Below are 13696 nucleotides of genomic sequence, written 5' to 3'. Positions count from 1 at the left end.
ACTGGTGGAGTTGGGAGGCTGTGAATGTCCTGCATTATGCAGTGGTAGGGGTCTTACCACTGGCTGTGTTTTCTGTTGCCCCAGAAGACTGGACCAGAATCAACGGGCTGAAATTAAATCAAAAGAGTTTTCAGCTACACGTTAGGAAGAACTTCCTGACAGAACGGTCCGTCAGTGGAACAGGCTTCCTTGGGAGGTGGTGAGCTCTCCTTTGGAGGTTTTTAAGCAGAGGCTAGATGGCCATCTGACAGCAATGCTGATTATGTGAACCTAGGCAGATCATGAGAGGGAGGGCAGAAAGGGTTACATCAGTGCTTAGTTCTCATGGCCCTTTCTTGCATGCCCTGGGTAATGCCGATCACCACTTTGGGGTCAGGAAGCAATTTCCTCCAGGCCAGTTTGGCTAGAAATCCTGATGGTGTTTTGCCATCTTCTAGGCATGGAGCAGGGGTCACTGGGGGTGTGGGAGGTAGTTGTGAATTTCCTGCATTCTGCAGGGGGTTGGACTAGATGACCCTGGAGGTAACTTCCAACCCTATGATTCCTTCCAGCGCCATGCTTTTCAGTACTGTAGTGGCAAGAACAGCCCCCCTATCACCATCACCAGTATTGTGTAGGATTGCCAGTAAAACAGAAAAGACTTCAGTCCTTTTCTGTCTGTGGTTCCACATGCATAGAATGAGTCCCAGCACTACCAGCAAGGGTTGCATTTGGACTGGGAGTCACTCCACAGAGTCATTCTCCCTCTTCCATCAGCAGCTTAGGTCACTATTTATAAGCAGCGCACCAGCCAGCTCAGTTCTAGACCAGACCTGCCACCTGTGACTGCGCAGGGATCTGCTGCCTTGCAAATAGAGCTTTGCCCAAGGAAAACTTGGGCAAAGTTTTAGAGTCTAGCATCCAGTGTAGGGAAATTTACTTTGCCCAACAGATACCAGGCAACACAGTCACTGTATTAAACTCTCACTACTCTGTCCCATCCTTCGAGCTGCTACCTTCTCCCATGACTTATGATTAAATGACATAATGACATAATCCAGATGATTAAAATGTCACCCATGAATCTTGGGTACAGGAGGCTGCTCCCAGTTAGTGTTTTGTGGTGTCATGCAGGTGCCCGTGGCTGTGCCATTAATCTGAAAAAAATAAATCTCCACCAAATCTGAAGTAGTTGTGGGTGAGGACAAACTGGCAGAGCTTGGTAGCAAGGTCAGCTGTGGTGTTGTCAGAGATGCTGTTCCTAATGGCTTGTATTCCATCTTTGTGGGGGATGTTGGTGCATAGAGATTCAACAGCCATGGTGGCCAAAACAGTGTGGTCTGGAAGACTGTCAATAGATTTTTTTTCTCAGAAAATCTGTGGTGTTACACACGTAACTGGGAGCATTGATGGCATAAAGTCTGAGAATGGAGTCCACACATCCGGACACCCCTACAGTCATGGTGCATATGCCAGAGGCAACAGGACATCCTAGGTTGCCAGGTTTGTGTATTTGGGGCAGAAAATAGAAAGTGCCTAGTTGAGGTTCCTGTAGTGTGTCCGTGTAGATTTGTTCTTGTATGGGTGTGGGCAATTCCTTTAGAATCTTATTTAGTTCTTTTTGATACTCCTGAGTGGAGTCTGAGGATAGTCATTTATAGAAAGTAGTATTAGAGAGTTGTCTTTCGATCTCCTGAATGTAGTCGGATTTCTCCATGATGAGATCTGCTCCCCCTTGTCAGCTTCCTTAATTATGATGTCTGGGTTGTTTCTGAGGCGAATGTGAACTCCTAGACTTGGGTATTTGGCACATCTAATAATTATTATTATTATAACATTCGATTTATATACCGCCCTTCAGGATGACTTAACACCCACTCAGAGCGGTTTACAAAGTATGTCATTATTATCCCCACAACAAAACACCCTGTGAGGTGGGTGGGGCTGAGAGAGCTCCAGAGAGCCGTGACTAGCCCAAGGTCACCCAGCTGGCTTCAAGTGGAGGAGTGGGGAATCAGACCCGGCTCTCCAGATTAGAGTCCCACACTCTTAACCACTACACCAAACTGGCTAGAGTGGTGTGCAACCCCTTATTGAACTGTTCATCCAACTTCTTTTCTTCCCCTGCAGCAGTGCATGCGTATCTACCTCATTCTGCCTGAGTTGCATTTTTAGTATCAAAACCATTTAATTAGGTATATCCCACACCGTGGAGTAGAATGTCTACAAAAAAGTTTATTAGACCAAAAGCAAAGAAGCTACAATCAGGGAACTAAATGCATTCGCAATGGCTCAACTTCATTCCCCACTACCTAGAAACGGTTTAATAAATACAGGTCAATAAAAAAGCTATTTCCTGTCAGACTACAATACATTTGAAAGAAATTGGCCAACTGGAAAAGGCTGATGATCTGGTTCATTTGTCAAATCTTTCAGGACATAACCCAAGGATGCATGCTGGCACATTCCTGTAAACCAGGAAGCCACAGAATAAATGCAGCCTTAGAAGGCATCATAAAACACAAAGTAAACTAGTTTTATGTCCCTCCTCCCCCAAAATAAACTTTTTAAAACAAGGCAGGCAAGAAAGTAAATACACCCCTTCACCAGTTGTTTCTGTGGAGGACGAGGAATAGGCAAGCAATTCTGAACATCACACTGTGTGAATCCTCATCCCACAAAGCTTCAAATATTCTTGTGTTCTGTACAGAATGCTGCCCAAAATATCACAAGCCCCACCCCCACCCCCGCCACATACAGAATATGCTCAACTTTCTGATTTTTAAAACATGCTGTAGTATATGACATGACAGGAAGAAACATAATTAGATCCATGCCCAGAGCCCCAAAACAAGATAGATATATTTGGTCCCTTATTCGCAGTTTGCATGATTTAAAGAGTTAGGCAGGATCAAAGAGGAAGCTATCATTCCAAGCATGGCTTTTAGAGTGATCAGAAGTCATTACATTTTCCAACTGATTTATATGCTGCCAAGCTCATTCAAGGTTTGATCCAGTGTTCGGTGCAAGCTGAAGTTCTCTTCTTTTGCTTGGGTAACTTTTTCTAATGAAAATTAATGAGAGAAATTGCTTAAGAAAAGCCTGTTTAAGAACAACAGTATCCACTTATGACCCATACATTCCTCATCCCAGTTCCAGCCACTTAAAACTACCACCCCACTCTCCACATTTTCACAAACTGTTCTCCTTATACCTGATGTGCAACCCCCCCTCTGCAAAAGCATTTCTTCCAAAGAAGGAAGGGGATGCCACATTTAATTTGTGCCCAAAGGTCTGGTTTGGGGGGGGTGCAAAAGGGGCATTTATGTGGTTCCTTATTTGCTTTGTGGGATTTTGAGATCTTTGGATTTGCAATCAGTGGGAAAGGAACACATGCTGGAATCTGATTATAGGAAACAAGTGGGAGACAAAATTATGTCTGTGCAATGAATGCACTCAGAAGAACTGGGAGGTCCCGCCTGTTGAGTATTTGGAAGTGGTCTCGCTTAGTGGCATCAACAGTGAAGATAAAAAGAAAAAGGCATCAACGGCAAGAATCCTCGCATCTGTCAAGTGAAAGCTCCCCAGGTGAAGAAGAAACAGATTTGGGTCCAGTAGCACCCTAGAGACAAACATGTTCTCTCAGGTGCTACTGGCCTCGAATCTTGCTCTTCTACTATAGACCCACCTGTTCTATACTACTATAGACCTTTACCTTCAAGTGAAGAATTTTTGCTAACATCTTGTAGTGTACAGGCAAGAAAGGAGGCCTTTTCCTACTCATCACACAAAATAAAAGGTAGCAAAAAGCAGAAAGGAGTCCAAGAAGGAAGGTGTTATTTTTTTTTAATTTATGCCAATTTTTAAAAGGAAGAAAACTCAAAACAACAAGTACACAAAGAAGAAAGCATCAAATTCTAAGCATGAAAGAACAGCCAGAAGAAGCCCCCCTGCCTCTCTACAGGGAGGTCATATCATTGAGAGCGTGGTCCAGCTCCTCACTGATCGCTTTGTACTTCAGCTTCTGAGCATACAGCTCATCTACAGCCCAGAGAGCAGCACAAAATGCAGCACGAAGGCCCCAGCGACAGGCGCATAGCAAAGGACAGAGATGCCAGGAAGCGAGGAAAGAAGAGAAAAAAGGAAAGGGATATTAAACACACTGCTCGTTTCAAAGACCTGCCCAGATTTCTCAAAGGTTTTATCAAGCATTCTGAGAACTTCACTTGCACACATGCCCGAATCACTACAAACACCCTGTAGGTTTATTTCAGAAAAAGGGCTGAGGAGCAGGCTGAGACATTGTAGCTTAAGGCCACCCTGCACTTCCAATATGAGGAAAACCAGAATTTTTCTGCATCTTCCTTCCTAGCCAATTCTCAATACAATTCCTGCCACATTCCTTTATGGCAGACAACAAGGCTTTTGGAAACAAAATCACTGCCATTTGGCTTTGATCTGCTGTCCTATAAGAGCTTCCACTCCTATATCATTTCCTAGCCAGGAATCTTGCAAGATCTGGCCAACTATATTCAAAGATCAACTTCCATTCCACATACCTTCTAGATCATCAATAGTCTTTTCCAGTTTTGCAACAGTTCTTTCTGCAAACTCTGCTCGGGTTTCAGCCTACAACAAGGTATCAAAACGGGGGGAAACCTGTTAGTGCTGATCAGAGAAAACCCCTGAAATGAGCCCCTGATGCACCCAAACAGCCTCACCTCCTTGAGTTTATCAGTGAGAATTTTGATTTCCTCTTCATATTTGTCCTCTTTTTCAGAGTACTGTGAAGAGAGATGGAAAGAGGGTGTGAAATCAGAAGCCAACAAAGGAACTTTTATAGAGCTCCTGAAATTTCTAGCGGCCTAGAATGCTGCTTTCTACTTCCTCAGCTCCGAGCACGTATCTATCTAGTTTCAGAATCAAGGCTTAATCTTCCCAGATTGTTGTTCTCCCCTCTCCTGTAACCGTGTGCACACAGTGACTGACCCCCACGGGGAGCAAGAGTGAGCACAAACACTCATGGCCCACTCTTCCTCCCTGCACAGACTGCCCTTCTGTACAGGACTTCTGAGGCAGGAACAACAAAACCTCCTACCTAGAAAGATTGTGCCCATGCCCCCTAGGTGAGGTTGAGTCTGTTGAGCACGTTTTGTCCATTTTATAGGGAGGTTCATCTCAGATCCATTACCCCATTACTCGACATGATCCCTGGTCATATAACCACTAATAATGCAAGGCTCCACTGATTTTTATCTGATAAAAATTTTAGGATTACACATCAAGTCGCTAAATTTTGTGCATCAATCTTTAAATTAAGGGAATTGTATTTTAAAAGTTCTTAAAGTCGATCTTTTTTCCTTTATTGTATCCTTGCTTGATTAATTTGTATGCTGGTCTTAGGACCGTCATAAATAAAACTTGAACTTGAACAGGTACAGGACTTGTGTTTTATGGAGGAGCATGAGCTCCTCTTGGCAAGCTCATGCCCTGTTTGAACTCATGGCTTAAGGCAGGACTGAATCCTTCTGCAGGTGGCTGTATATCCTAAGGAGAATTACAAATGCCCTACTTAATTTTCTTCATTTAAACCCTACTTTTATCCCCAATGGGAATCTAAAGTGGCTGACACTGTTTTCCTCTCATCAATTTTATGTCAGTTGGGGGTTGCACAGGGAAACTCTGCTGAGCTCTCCCGCCGCAACCATGCTCTTCACTGTGTCCCCCTACCTAGTTCTGGTGTGAAACTTCTCCACAGTGAGGCAAGACTAGAACCACACCAAAAGCAAATTAAGCTTCATTATCTGACCCCATTTGCCCAGCGGAAGAGCAAGGCATCCACCAGTCATTCTGCACAGAAGGACATCTTGATTTCACTTGGAGAGCCAATTGTGAGTTTCCCATCAACTAGTAAAACTATGGTCAGGAATGGGGGGGAGGGGGGACAGGCTGCTTCAATCCTTTGGGATAAGATGCAGAAGATCACCCTTGCCAGTTTTTCACAAGGCAGCCACCAACCTTCTCGGACTGAGCTTCAAGAGACTTCAGGTTATTGGTGACGTTCTTCAGCTCCTCTTCCAGGTCACTGCACTTCCTGATCAAAGACAAAGGCCAAAGAGTCACTCTTCATCCTTCAAGTTAGGGTCACTATTTCACACAGCTTCTTTAACACAGAGGCCTTCGCTGCTCACACAAGTCTCAGGTAACTCTGCCTAGCAAAGGTTACCATGCAGCCAGATTCCCCATTTAGGAAAACTTCTACAAGACCTTTCATCAAGACTGCTCCAACAGCCTTCTCACAGGTTAAACTGATGTACTGGAAGTTGCCATTCTGAATCCAATCTAATAAGATGGGGCTTGGAGCAGTGAGCCCACCACAGACACCTAAAATGTGGGGAGTGGGGGCTCTGAAGGAATCAGTTCTATGGGAATAAGTTCTGGCCAGGCAAGGAATACAGAAAGACACACAGATTTCTGCCATGGCACCAGAATTTTTCACCCAGCCACCAGAGGCCACTTGGCTAAACATACACTGGCAGCTGGTAGATACTCTTAGCCTCCCCCAACCCAGTCTCCTAGAGCCTTGTTTTTTAGAACCAGGCTACAGAAGGCTCAAGGAGCTGCTCTTCATCAGATTTTCCAGCACATGCAGACAAAAAAGGAGCACTTACGCTTCAGACACCTCTGCTCGTTCTTCCGCTCTTTCCAGTTCTCCCTCAAGAATGACCAGTTTACGGGCAACCTGTATAGACAGCAAAGAGTTGTCACGCCCCTTGTGCTCCCAATGTACCTGGCCTTAGTGTGGTTTTTGCACATCCGCAGAACAGAGAACAGAAGATACAAAATCCTGGTTGTACACAGAGGAAGCAAAACCAGGGATTTCTTGTTTTCAAAAAAGTACCAACTGCAAACAAAAGCAGCAGTGGGAACTTACACTGCCTTTGGTACCAATTTTTTTTTTAAGCATGGCTTTCTCCATCATGTACTGATAGCCAGTACAGATACTAATCATTCTGCACATTCTGCACAGAAGGACAGAGCTAGAGAGGATCATAAACGGAAAGACGTGCACGCTCTCCCCCATCCCGGCAAGACTGCCACTGTACCTCCTCATATTTGCGGTCAGCCTCCTCTGCAATGTGCTTTGCCTCCTTCAGCTGCATTTCCTGGATTTCCATTTTCTCCTCATCTTTCATAGCCCTGTTTTCAATCACCTTCATGCCTCTGCAACAGGACAGAAGGGTCATTTTAACTCCCTTGACAGACTCCCAACAAATCCCACCTCCTGGGACTCATCTAGTTTAGTGGCACCGCAGCAAAGTTGCTGTGCTCCTCTCTGGTACCACTTGAAACAATCCAGAGTCCCCTGTGGGGAGTGCAGAGGCATCTTTCCCACCGAACCCAACACCCAGGTAGTTTCTCTCTCTCCCCCCTCCCCCGCCCCTTCTCCAAAATCATCAACAGGAGAGCGCAGTCGCTTGGGTCTTGCTGGTCTTCCACCAGAGGGGCACCCAAGTCTGGTTGCGGCCAGACCCGGCGATGCCTACCTTTCACTTTCATCGGCTGCCTTCTCTGCCTCCTCCAGTTTCTGCAAGGCTGTGGCCAGCCGCTCCTGGGCACGGTCCAATTCTTCTTCCACCAGCTGGATCCGGCGGTTCAGAGCGGCCACCTCCCCTTCAGCCTGCGCGCACAACGTCCCAGTGGTTACGCGCTGCACACGGCAGCGGCCGGGACCCCGCCTGGGGGGCGCCCGAGCCCTGCCCTGCCCTGCCCTGCCCTCCCCGCGGCTCCCCACTGCAGGCGGCTCCAGCTCTTCCCCTCTGACGACGGACGTGGCCGGCGCAGCGCGCAGGCCTCCTCCTTACCCCGCTCCGCTGCCACAGAAAGACCCCTTAACTGACATTATGTTGGAAGAGAAGGAGAGCGGTTCAGAGAAGTGGAGAAGGAGAGTGGAGTGGAGAGAGAAGTCCGGCGGTTCCCGGCGCGGCTCCGGTCCGCGGGCCACCTGCGGGCAAGGAGAGGCGCTGGCAGCTGCGCGGAGCCTCCCTCCGCGGGACCGGCGCGGCAAGCATCGCCCAGGGACGGCGGGAGCTCAGGCAGGCCGGCTGGCCAAGCGGCAGGGCCGCCGCTGCCGCCGCACCCCAAGCGCCTCCCGCGAAAGGGGCTGCCGGGCGGGACGCGTCCGGCCGAAGGAGACAGGGACAGGAAGCGGGCGAAGCGGCGGGAAGGCAGCCCGCAGGGGGAAGCGGCCGGCCCCGCTCCGCCCCGCTCGCTCGCTCGCTCGCTCGGCCGGCTCACTTGCTCCCGCAGCTGGCGCTCCTGGTCCCGCTGGCGCTGCAGGGCTTGGGCGCGCTCCTCGGCCTCGTCGGCCTCCTGCTGCAGCGCTTGGATCTTCCGCTTCACCGCGTCCAAGGAGCCGGCCATGGCTGGGCTGGGCTGAGTGCGTGGGGTGCGGCCGGGGAGGCGCCCACATAGGCGCGGCCGGGGGTGGGCCCGTGACGTCCGCTCGCTGGGGCCGCCCCCCCGCCCCGGCCCGCGCCTCTCTCCTTGCCCGCGCCGCCTTCGCCGCGCCCGCCGCCCGCTGGTGCGAGCGGAGGCGGTCCCGGGGGCCGCGTGCAGGCAAGACCGCTCTGGCGCCCCGCCCCCGCCCCCCCTTGCTGGGCTGAGGAGAGTCGCCCTGGGCAGGGCAGCCGGCTGATAGGAGCCGCTGCCCGCCCCCCAGCCTAAGAAGCCAGCCGCGTGGTTCCGCGCATACGGCAGAGCCAAAGGCCTTTGGGAAGCCCGCTAGAAACCGCGCAATATCTCCAGGGTCCACTGCGGCGCCTGCGAGTCCTGTGGACCAGGAGGAGGTGCCAGGGGCGTGTTGGGGGCAGCTGGACTGGGTCAGTTTTCTAAGCCTTCCCAGGCCTGCCCACCGGCATGGATGCAAAGTGCCCAGCCCCCCAAGCCCAGGAGTAGCTAAGAATGCCAACTATGGAGCCAGTCACACACACACCACTCACAGCCCCCTCCTGCCCTGCATAAACCCCAGGCAGGAGCTCAGATGAAGAGTTGCGTGGAACAGGGCTACGATGCTCTGTCCTGTGTCATGCACGCTTAGAGGACAGATCCTTGCACTTTGGTGGTGAAGAGGGCACCAAAAACCATGGAGGGGCAGTGAGCACCAACACCCGAGGGCAGGGAGAGGCAAGCAGTGTTCCAAACACCCTGACAGGTGCTTCATCCCTGGAGACACACACCAAAGGGGAGACTTTGCTCCCTCGGTGGGGGAAGGGAGTCCAAGGTGAATGCATCCCATCCAGGTGTGCAAGGGTGGGGAACTGGCTGTCTCAAGCCAGGAGCCTACAGCTGACTCCCCCTGTCAGGCAGGCAGGCAAGCAGGCAGGCATAGTTCCAACGCAACACTCTAAGGAATGGGCAAGTGAGGGCTGCGTGTCCCCAAACAGGAACAGCCCCTCATGTGGAGACCCTCTCTGGGGTGGAGAAGGAACTGCCAGCCCCACCAGGGTTCCACAGTAGGTTCTATTTTCTAAGTAAGTACATTTGTAAGTAACATGCAGAACTGTTGTGGCCAGTCTGGGACACTACACAGTGCTGTCCATTTTGCTCTTTGGTCTCTGTACAGGCAGCCACCCCACAGGGCAAGGGCTTGAAAGGAGGGCCATCAGCTGAGCCTACAGCCTGACCAGCAACTGCAGGAACCAATGTGGGTGCCGTGGAGTTACCAGCTCCCACATGGCATTCTGGCACCTGTGCCCTCCTGAGCAGTTCAGACAGCTGCCCGGCTGGTGGAGATGGCTCTCCTACTGTCTCCTTCCCTGCCTATTTGTTTTGTTTTCCTGCTGCCTGATGAAGAATTTGTGTGAACTCGGAAGCTTGCTTCCTTGCTTTACTTAACTTTCTCCTGATCTATGACTTCCATTGTGCAAACCTGGAAATGTTTAACAGTGTCCCACCATGTAGCAAAGTGCAGGCCTTGTGCTACTTTGCTGGGTATCACCTGAAACCAAATCTCCTTTCCCTCCCATCCTCCGCACAGGCATGCTCATCTATCTCTAGTGGGGCAAGAAGAGTTCTGACCGGTCTAGGCTATGGCCCTTGTCATTTTTGGAAAAGAGAAAGCAACTCCCAGAAGCCTTTTTTTAAATAGAGAAAGGACTTATCTTGCTGCTAGTGCCTGAAGGGGTTGGAGCTTTACTCTTCAATGCCATCCCTTTGCAGTTCTGGACGCTTTGAAAAGCCTGTATACATTTGTGTATACATAAATGAGAGCATTTAGATTTTTTTGTCAGAGGCAAATCCATGGAGGACAGCTCTCTCAGCCGGGATGGCTTCGTAGTCACAACTGGGCCCAATGAACACGTTTTATGCCACTGCAAAGAGGCCCCTGCCAGCTCCCATGTGATCTTGCACATCAGGGCCAAACCACTTGGACCAAGGCGGCAGGGGCATGGTGCTGGGAAGCAGCACCAAGCATAAGCGAGAGTCGTCCCTTTTCCCCGGGCCTCTGCATAGCATTTGCTGGGGGTAGAAGAACAGCCTCAGAGGGCAGCTGCCACTGTGCCCTGCTGGTGGGTGGAAGTATCTGGCTGGCCCCTGTTAGAATTAGGACCCTGGAGCTGATCCAGAGAGGTTTTTCATATATACTGTCAGGCTGCTCAATATTATCTTTCCTGTATTGCAAGGAAGACTTCCCTAAGGGCATCTAGTGAGCCAATGACTGATCCGAAGGGACCAGACAGTCGTCCCTTTGGATCAAGTCACTGGCTCGTTCAAGGGAAGCGGCACACGGCCTGCTCAAGCGTCCTGGAGCAGGCAACAGGAAGGAGCTCATGGCCTGAGAAGTGAGATTGAATTCCTCTTCATCTGGGACATACTCCAATGTTGGGTTCATCATTTGTTCCAAGGAACCCTGTACAAGTTTAAGAAATCTAAAGTTCATTTGTTGTTGTGGAGTCTCACCGGCCACTATGGGGTGTCATGCTCCTGCATGTCAGAATTGGCTAGTGCAACACTTCTGGGCAGGTGAGACCTGAGAAGTTTAAGGGACATATTCCACCCACGGAGCCCACCAGGTTGCCCTCCCCAACCATCTCTTGGAAACCCTTCCCCCCACCATAGCTTGTACCCACATCTGTCGCCTTCTTTTCTGCCTGCTCCAGTTTCTCCTGGGCATCCTTCAGGGCTTCAGAATATTTATCCAACTCATCCTCAGTGCCTTTCAGCTTTTTCTGCAGAGCTACCAGCTCATCCTCCACCTGTCCAGAGAGGAAACACAGTCAAGTAAAAAGAATTGCATGGGAAGGAATGTTTTTGGAACATTCCCCTTGACCCATGTCTTCCCCCCACCCCAGATGCCCTGAGGGGATCCAGTCACTCACTTCCACCACCACCATTTCCTTTGGAACCATCAGCTGCTCGTCCAATGGAAGGAAGTGCTCTTCTGTTTCAAGATCTAGAGTCATATTTTTATGCCTACCAGGGAAATCCTCCAAGGACCGTTTTTTCTGTGGGCAGCCCTGTTATAGTGCCCAGCTGAGAAGAACTCAAGCATGAAATCTTTTACTGGGGGCAGGGCTTTTTTTCAGGGGGAACGCAGGGGAACGGAGTTCTGGCACCTCTTGAAAATGGTCACATGGCTGGTGGCCCCGCCCCCTGATCTCCAGACAGAGGGGAGTTGAGATTGCCCGCATGGCGGGCAATCTCAACTCCCCTCTGTCTGGAGATCAGGGGGCGGGGCCACCAGCCATGTGACCATTTTCTCCGAGGGCAACCCACTGAGTTCCACCACCTCTTTTCCCAGAAAAAAAGCCCCGGGGGGGGAACACCTGGGGGGACCCAGAAGGAATACCAAGGGATCAACAGGGAACTCCCCCTTCTAGTAGCATGCTTTGCTGCTCCTGGACTTTTGAGCTGAGAAATAGCATCCCGCTGTCCTTACCTTGCACCTCAGCAGTCAGGGGCAGGAATAAGCGTTGCCCCAGCTGCTCACCTAGCCTTGAACCAGATGAGTACCTTTGGATTCACCTCATTTTCTCTGTGCTGCAGAAGAAAGTGGAGGCGATTGTCTTGCCTCCCCCCAAACCAATTTCCCTTTATTCAAGGACATTTCAATCTACCACGGACTGAGCCTCCTTCACAATGTCAAATCCAGAGGGCTGTGATTTGTTGGGCTCAAAAGAACCACATTTCCTGCAATCTGATTGCCACCCTATACAAAAATGCACCAGGCTCTTCTAGCTCTTAAAGATGTATAGCACCCTGGATTGATGGGAGGGGGAGGAAATTAGAGTTGGGAGTAGGTATACCTCATGGCACTCATCCCACAACCCTACTCTCCTCTTCCGGGATATTGTAAGGACTCAAGGGGGCCAGCCTCAGTACCTTTCTCTAGTTTCCTCCCCTCAGCACTCACATGCACACACACAGTTTTTACCCACTGACAATTGTTCTCGGCATTCACAGAGATTGCTCAGGGCTAGACAAGAAGTTTGGGGTGTGTTTTTTCTTTTTTTCTTGCTACATGCCTGGGGAGTTCCCAGGTGCTTGCCATGTCTACAGGCGGTCACCTCCAGATCAGATTACTGTAACTCACTCTACACAGGGCTTCCCTTGGGTCTGACTTGGACATTGCCGCAGGTCCAGAATGCTGCTGCCCACGTCCTGATGGGCACCCCTCACAGGGCGCATGTAACTCCAATCATACAGCAGCTGCACTGGTTCCCTGTGGAGTTCCAGATCGGGGTCAAGGTTTTGGTTTTAACCTATAAAGCCCTAAACGGACTGGGACCAGCATACCTGAGGGTCCACCTCTCCCCATATGTACCCCAGAGAGTGCTTAGACCTGCAGGTAAACACTTACTGGTGGTCCCTGGCCCCAGGGAGGCTCGACTGGCCTCAACCAGGGCCAGGGCATTCTCTGTCCTGGCCCCAGCTTGGTGGAACTCTCTGTCGGAAGACACTCGGGCCCGCCAAGATCTGGCATCTTTTCAGCGGGCCTGCAAGGCGGAGATGTTCCACCAGGTATATAGTTGGGACCAGCATTGGATCCACCTAATAAGCCTCCCTGCAGGTCTCCTACTAGCGAGGGGGAGCCATATGGTCATCTGCTCCCCACACACAAGTGGTTATAGTATGCCAGCCACACCACCTTTCCTATATGATGTGCAGGGAAGGTGAAGGGGGTCCGTCTGGGATACTGGAATTTATGTCTGTTGAGCCTGATTATAGGATGTATATCCGTTGACGTGATTTTAGCATTTTTATCGTTTGTGTTCTTGTTTATTGCTGTAACCCACCCTGAGCCTGCTCGCTGGGAGGGTGGGATATAAATTTAATAAATAATAATAATTTGCACCTTTTATAATGCTCGGTGGCCACTGTGAGCTGTGCTTCAGGCTACTCTTAGCTGTGCTTCAGTAAGAGCCCCATCTGAAGTCCCTGCTAGGGACTAAGAGCTATGCCAGTGTATCTCGGAGTCACAGCAACATATCCAGGGTGACACCAGCAGCAAGCCCCGGCAGCTCCATGCCAGTGCAGTCTATGGGGCATGGCCTTGGGCAGCATCTGGGGCATACAATGAGCAGAACGGGACATCTTCGTCAGATTCCTAAGCCTCTCCAGCTCTGGATGCTTCCCCAGTGCAGGCACAACTTGATGCTCTCACAAACTCTGGTGCAGCTCAAAATCATCTCATGCACCCAAGTAAGGGGGAAAA

The 13696-nt window shown here is 50.4% G+C and overlaps 1 protein-coding gene across 5 annotated transcripts in view; it reads right to left on the bottom strand.

Annotated features, from left to right (window-relative positions):
* Window positions 1-13696, bottom strand: part of TPM4 (tropomyosin 4) — a 258690-nt gene that overhangs the window by 242687 nt on the left and 2307 nt on the right. Inside the window, exons 2-9 of one of the 5 annotated variants that reach the window (XM_054979400.1) lie at window positions 11112-11237; window positions 7527-7660; window positions 7086-7203; window positions 6651-6721; window positions 5998-6073; window positions 4701-4763; window positions 4539-4608; window positions 3929-4020 (exon numbers count right to left, since the gene is read on the bottom strand). In XM_054979400.1, the coding sequence (XP_054835375.1) occupies window positions 3938-4020; window positions 4539-4608; window positions 4701-4763; window positions 5998-6073; window positions 6651-6721; window positions 7086-7203; window positions 7527-7660; window positions 11112-11237 (741 nt within the window). In that variant the 3' untranslated portion in view covers window positions 3929-3937. Of the gene's footprint in view, window positions 1-2194; window positions 3044-3808; window positions 4021-4538; window positions 4609-4700; window positions 4764-5997; window positions 6074-6650; window positions 6722-7085; window positions 7204-7526; window positions 7661-8277; window positions 8571-11111; window positions 11238-13696 lie in introns of those variants that run through there. The other 4 variants (XM_054979399.1, XM_054979402.1, XM_054979398.1 and 1 more) reach the window with 4 other exon arrangements.

This window comes from Eublepharis macularius, chromosome 5, assembly GCF_028583425.1.
Source record: "Eublepharis macularius isolate TG4126 chromosome 5, MPM_Emac_v1.0, whole genome shotgun sequence".
NCBI classification, from domain to species: Eukaryota; Metazoa; Chordata; class Lepidosauria; order Squamata; family Eublepharidae; genus Eublepharis; species Eublepharis macularius.
Note: the sequence above shows the minus strand (reverse complement) of the source record. Positions and strands in the feature narration are given on the sequence as shown.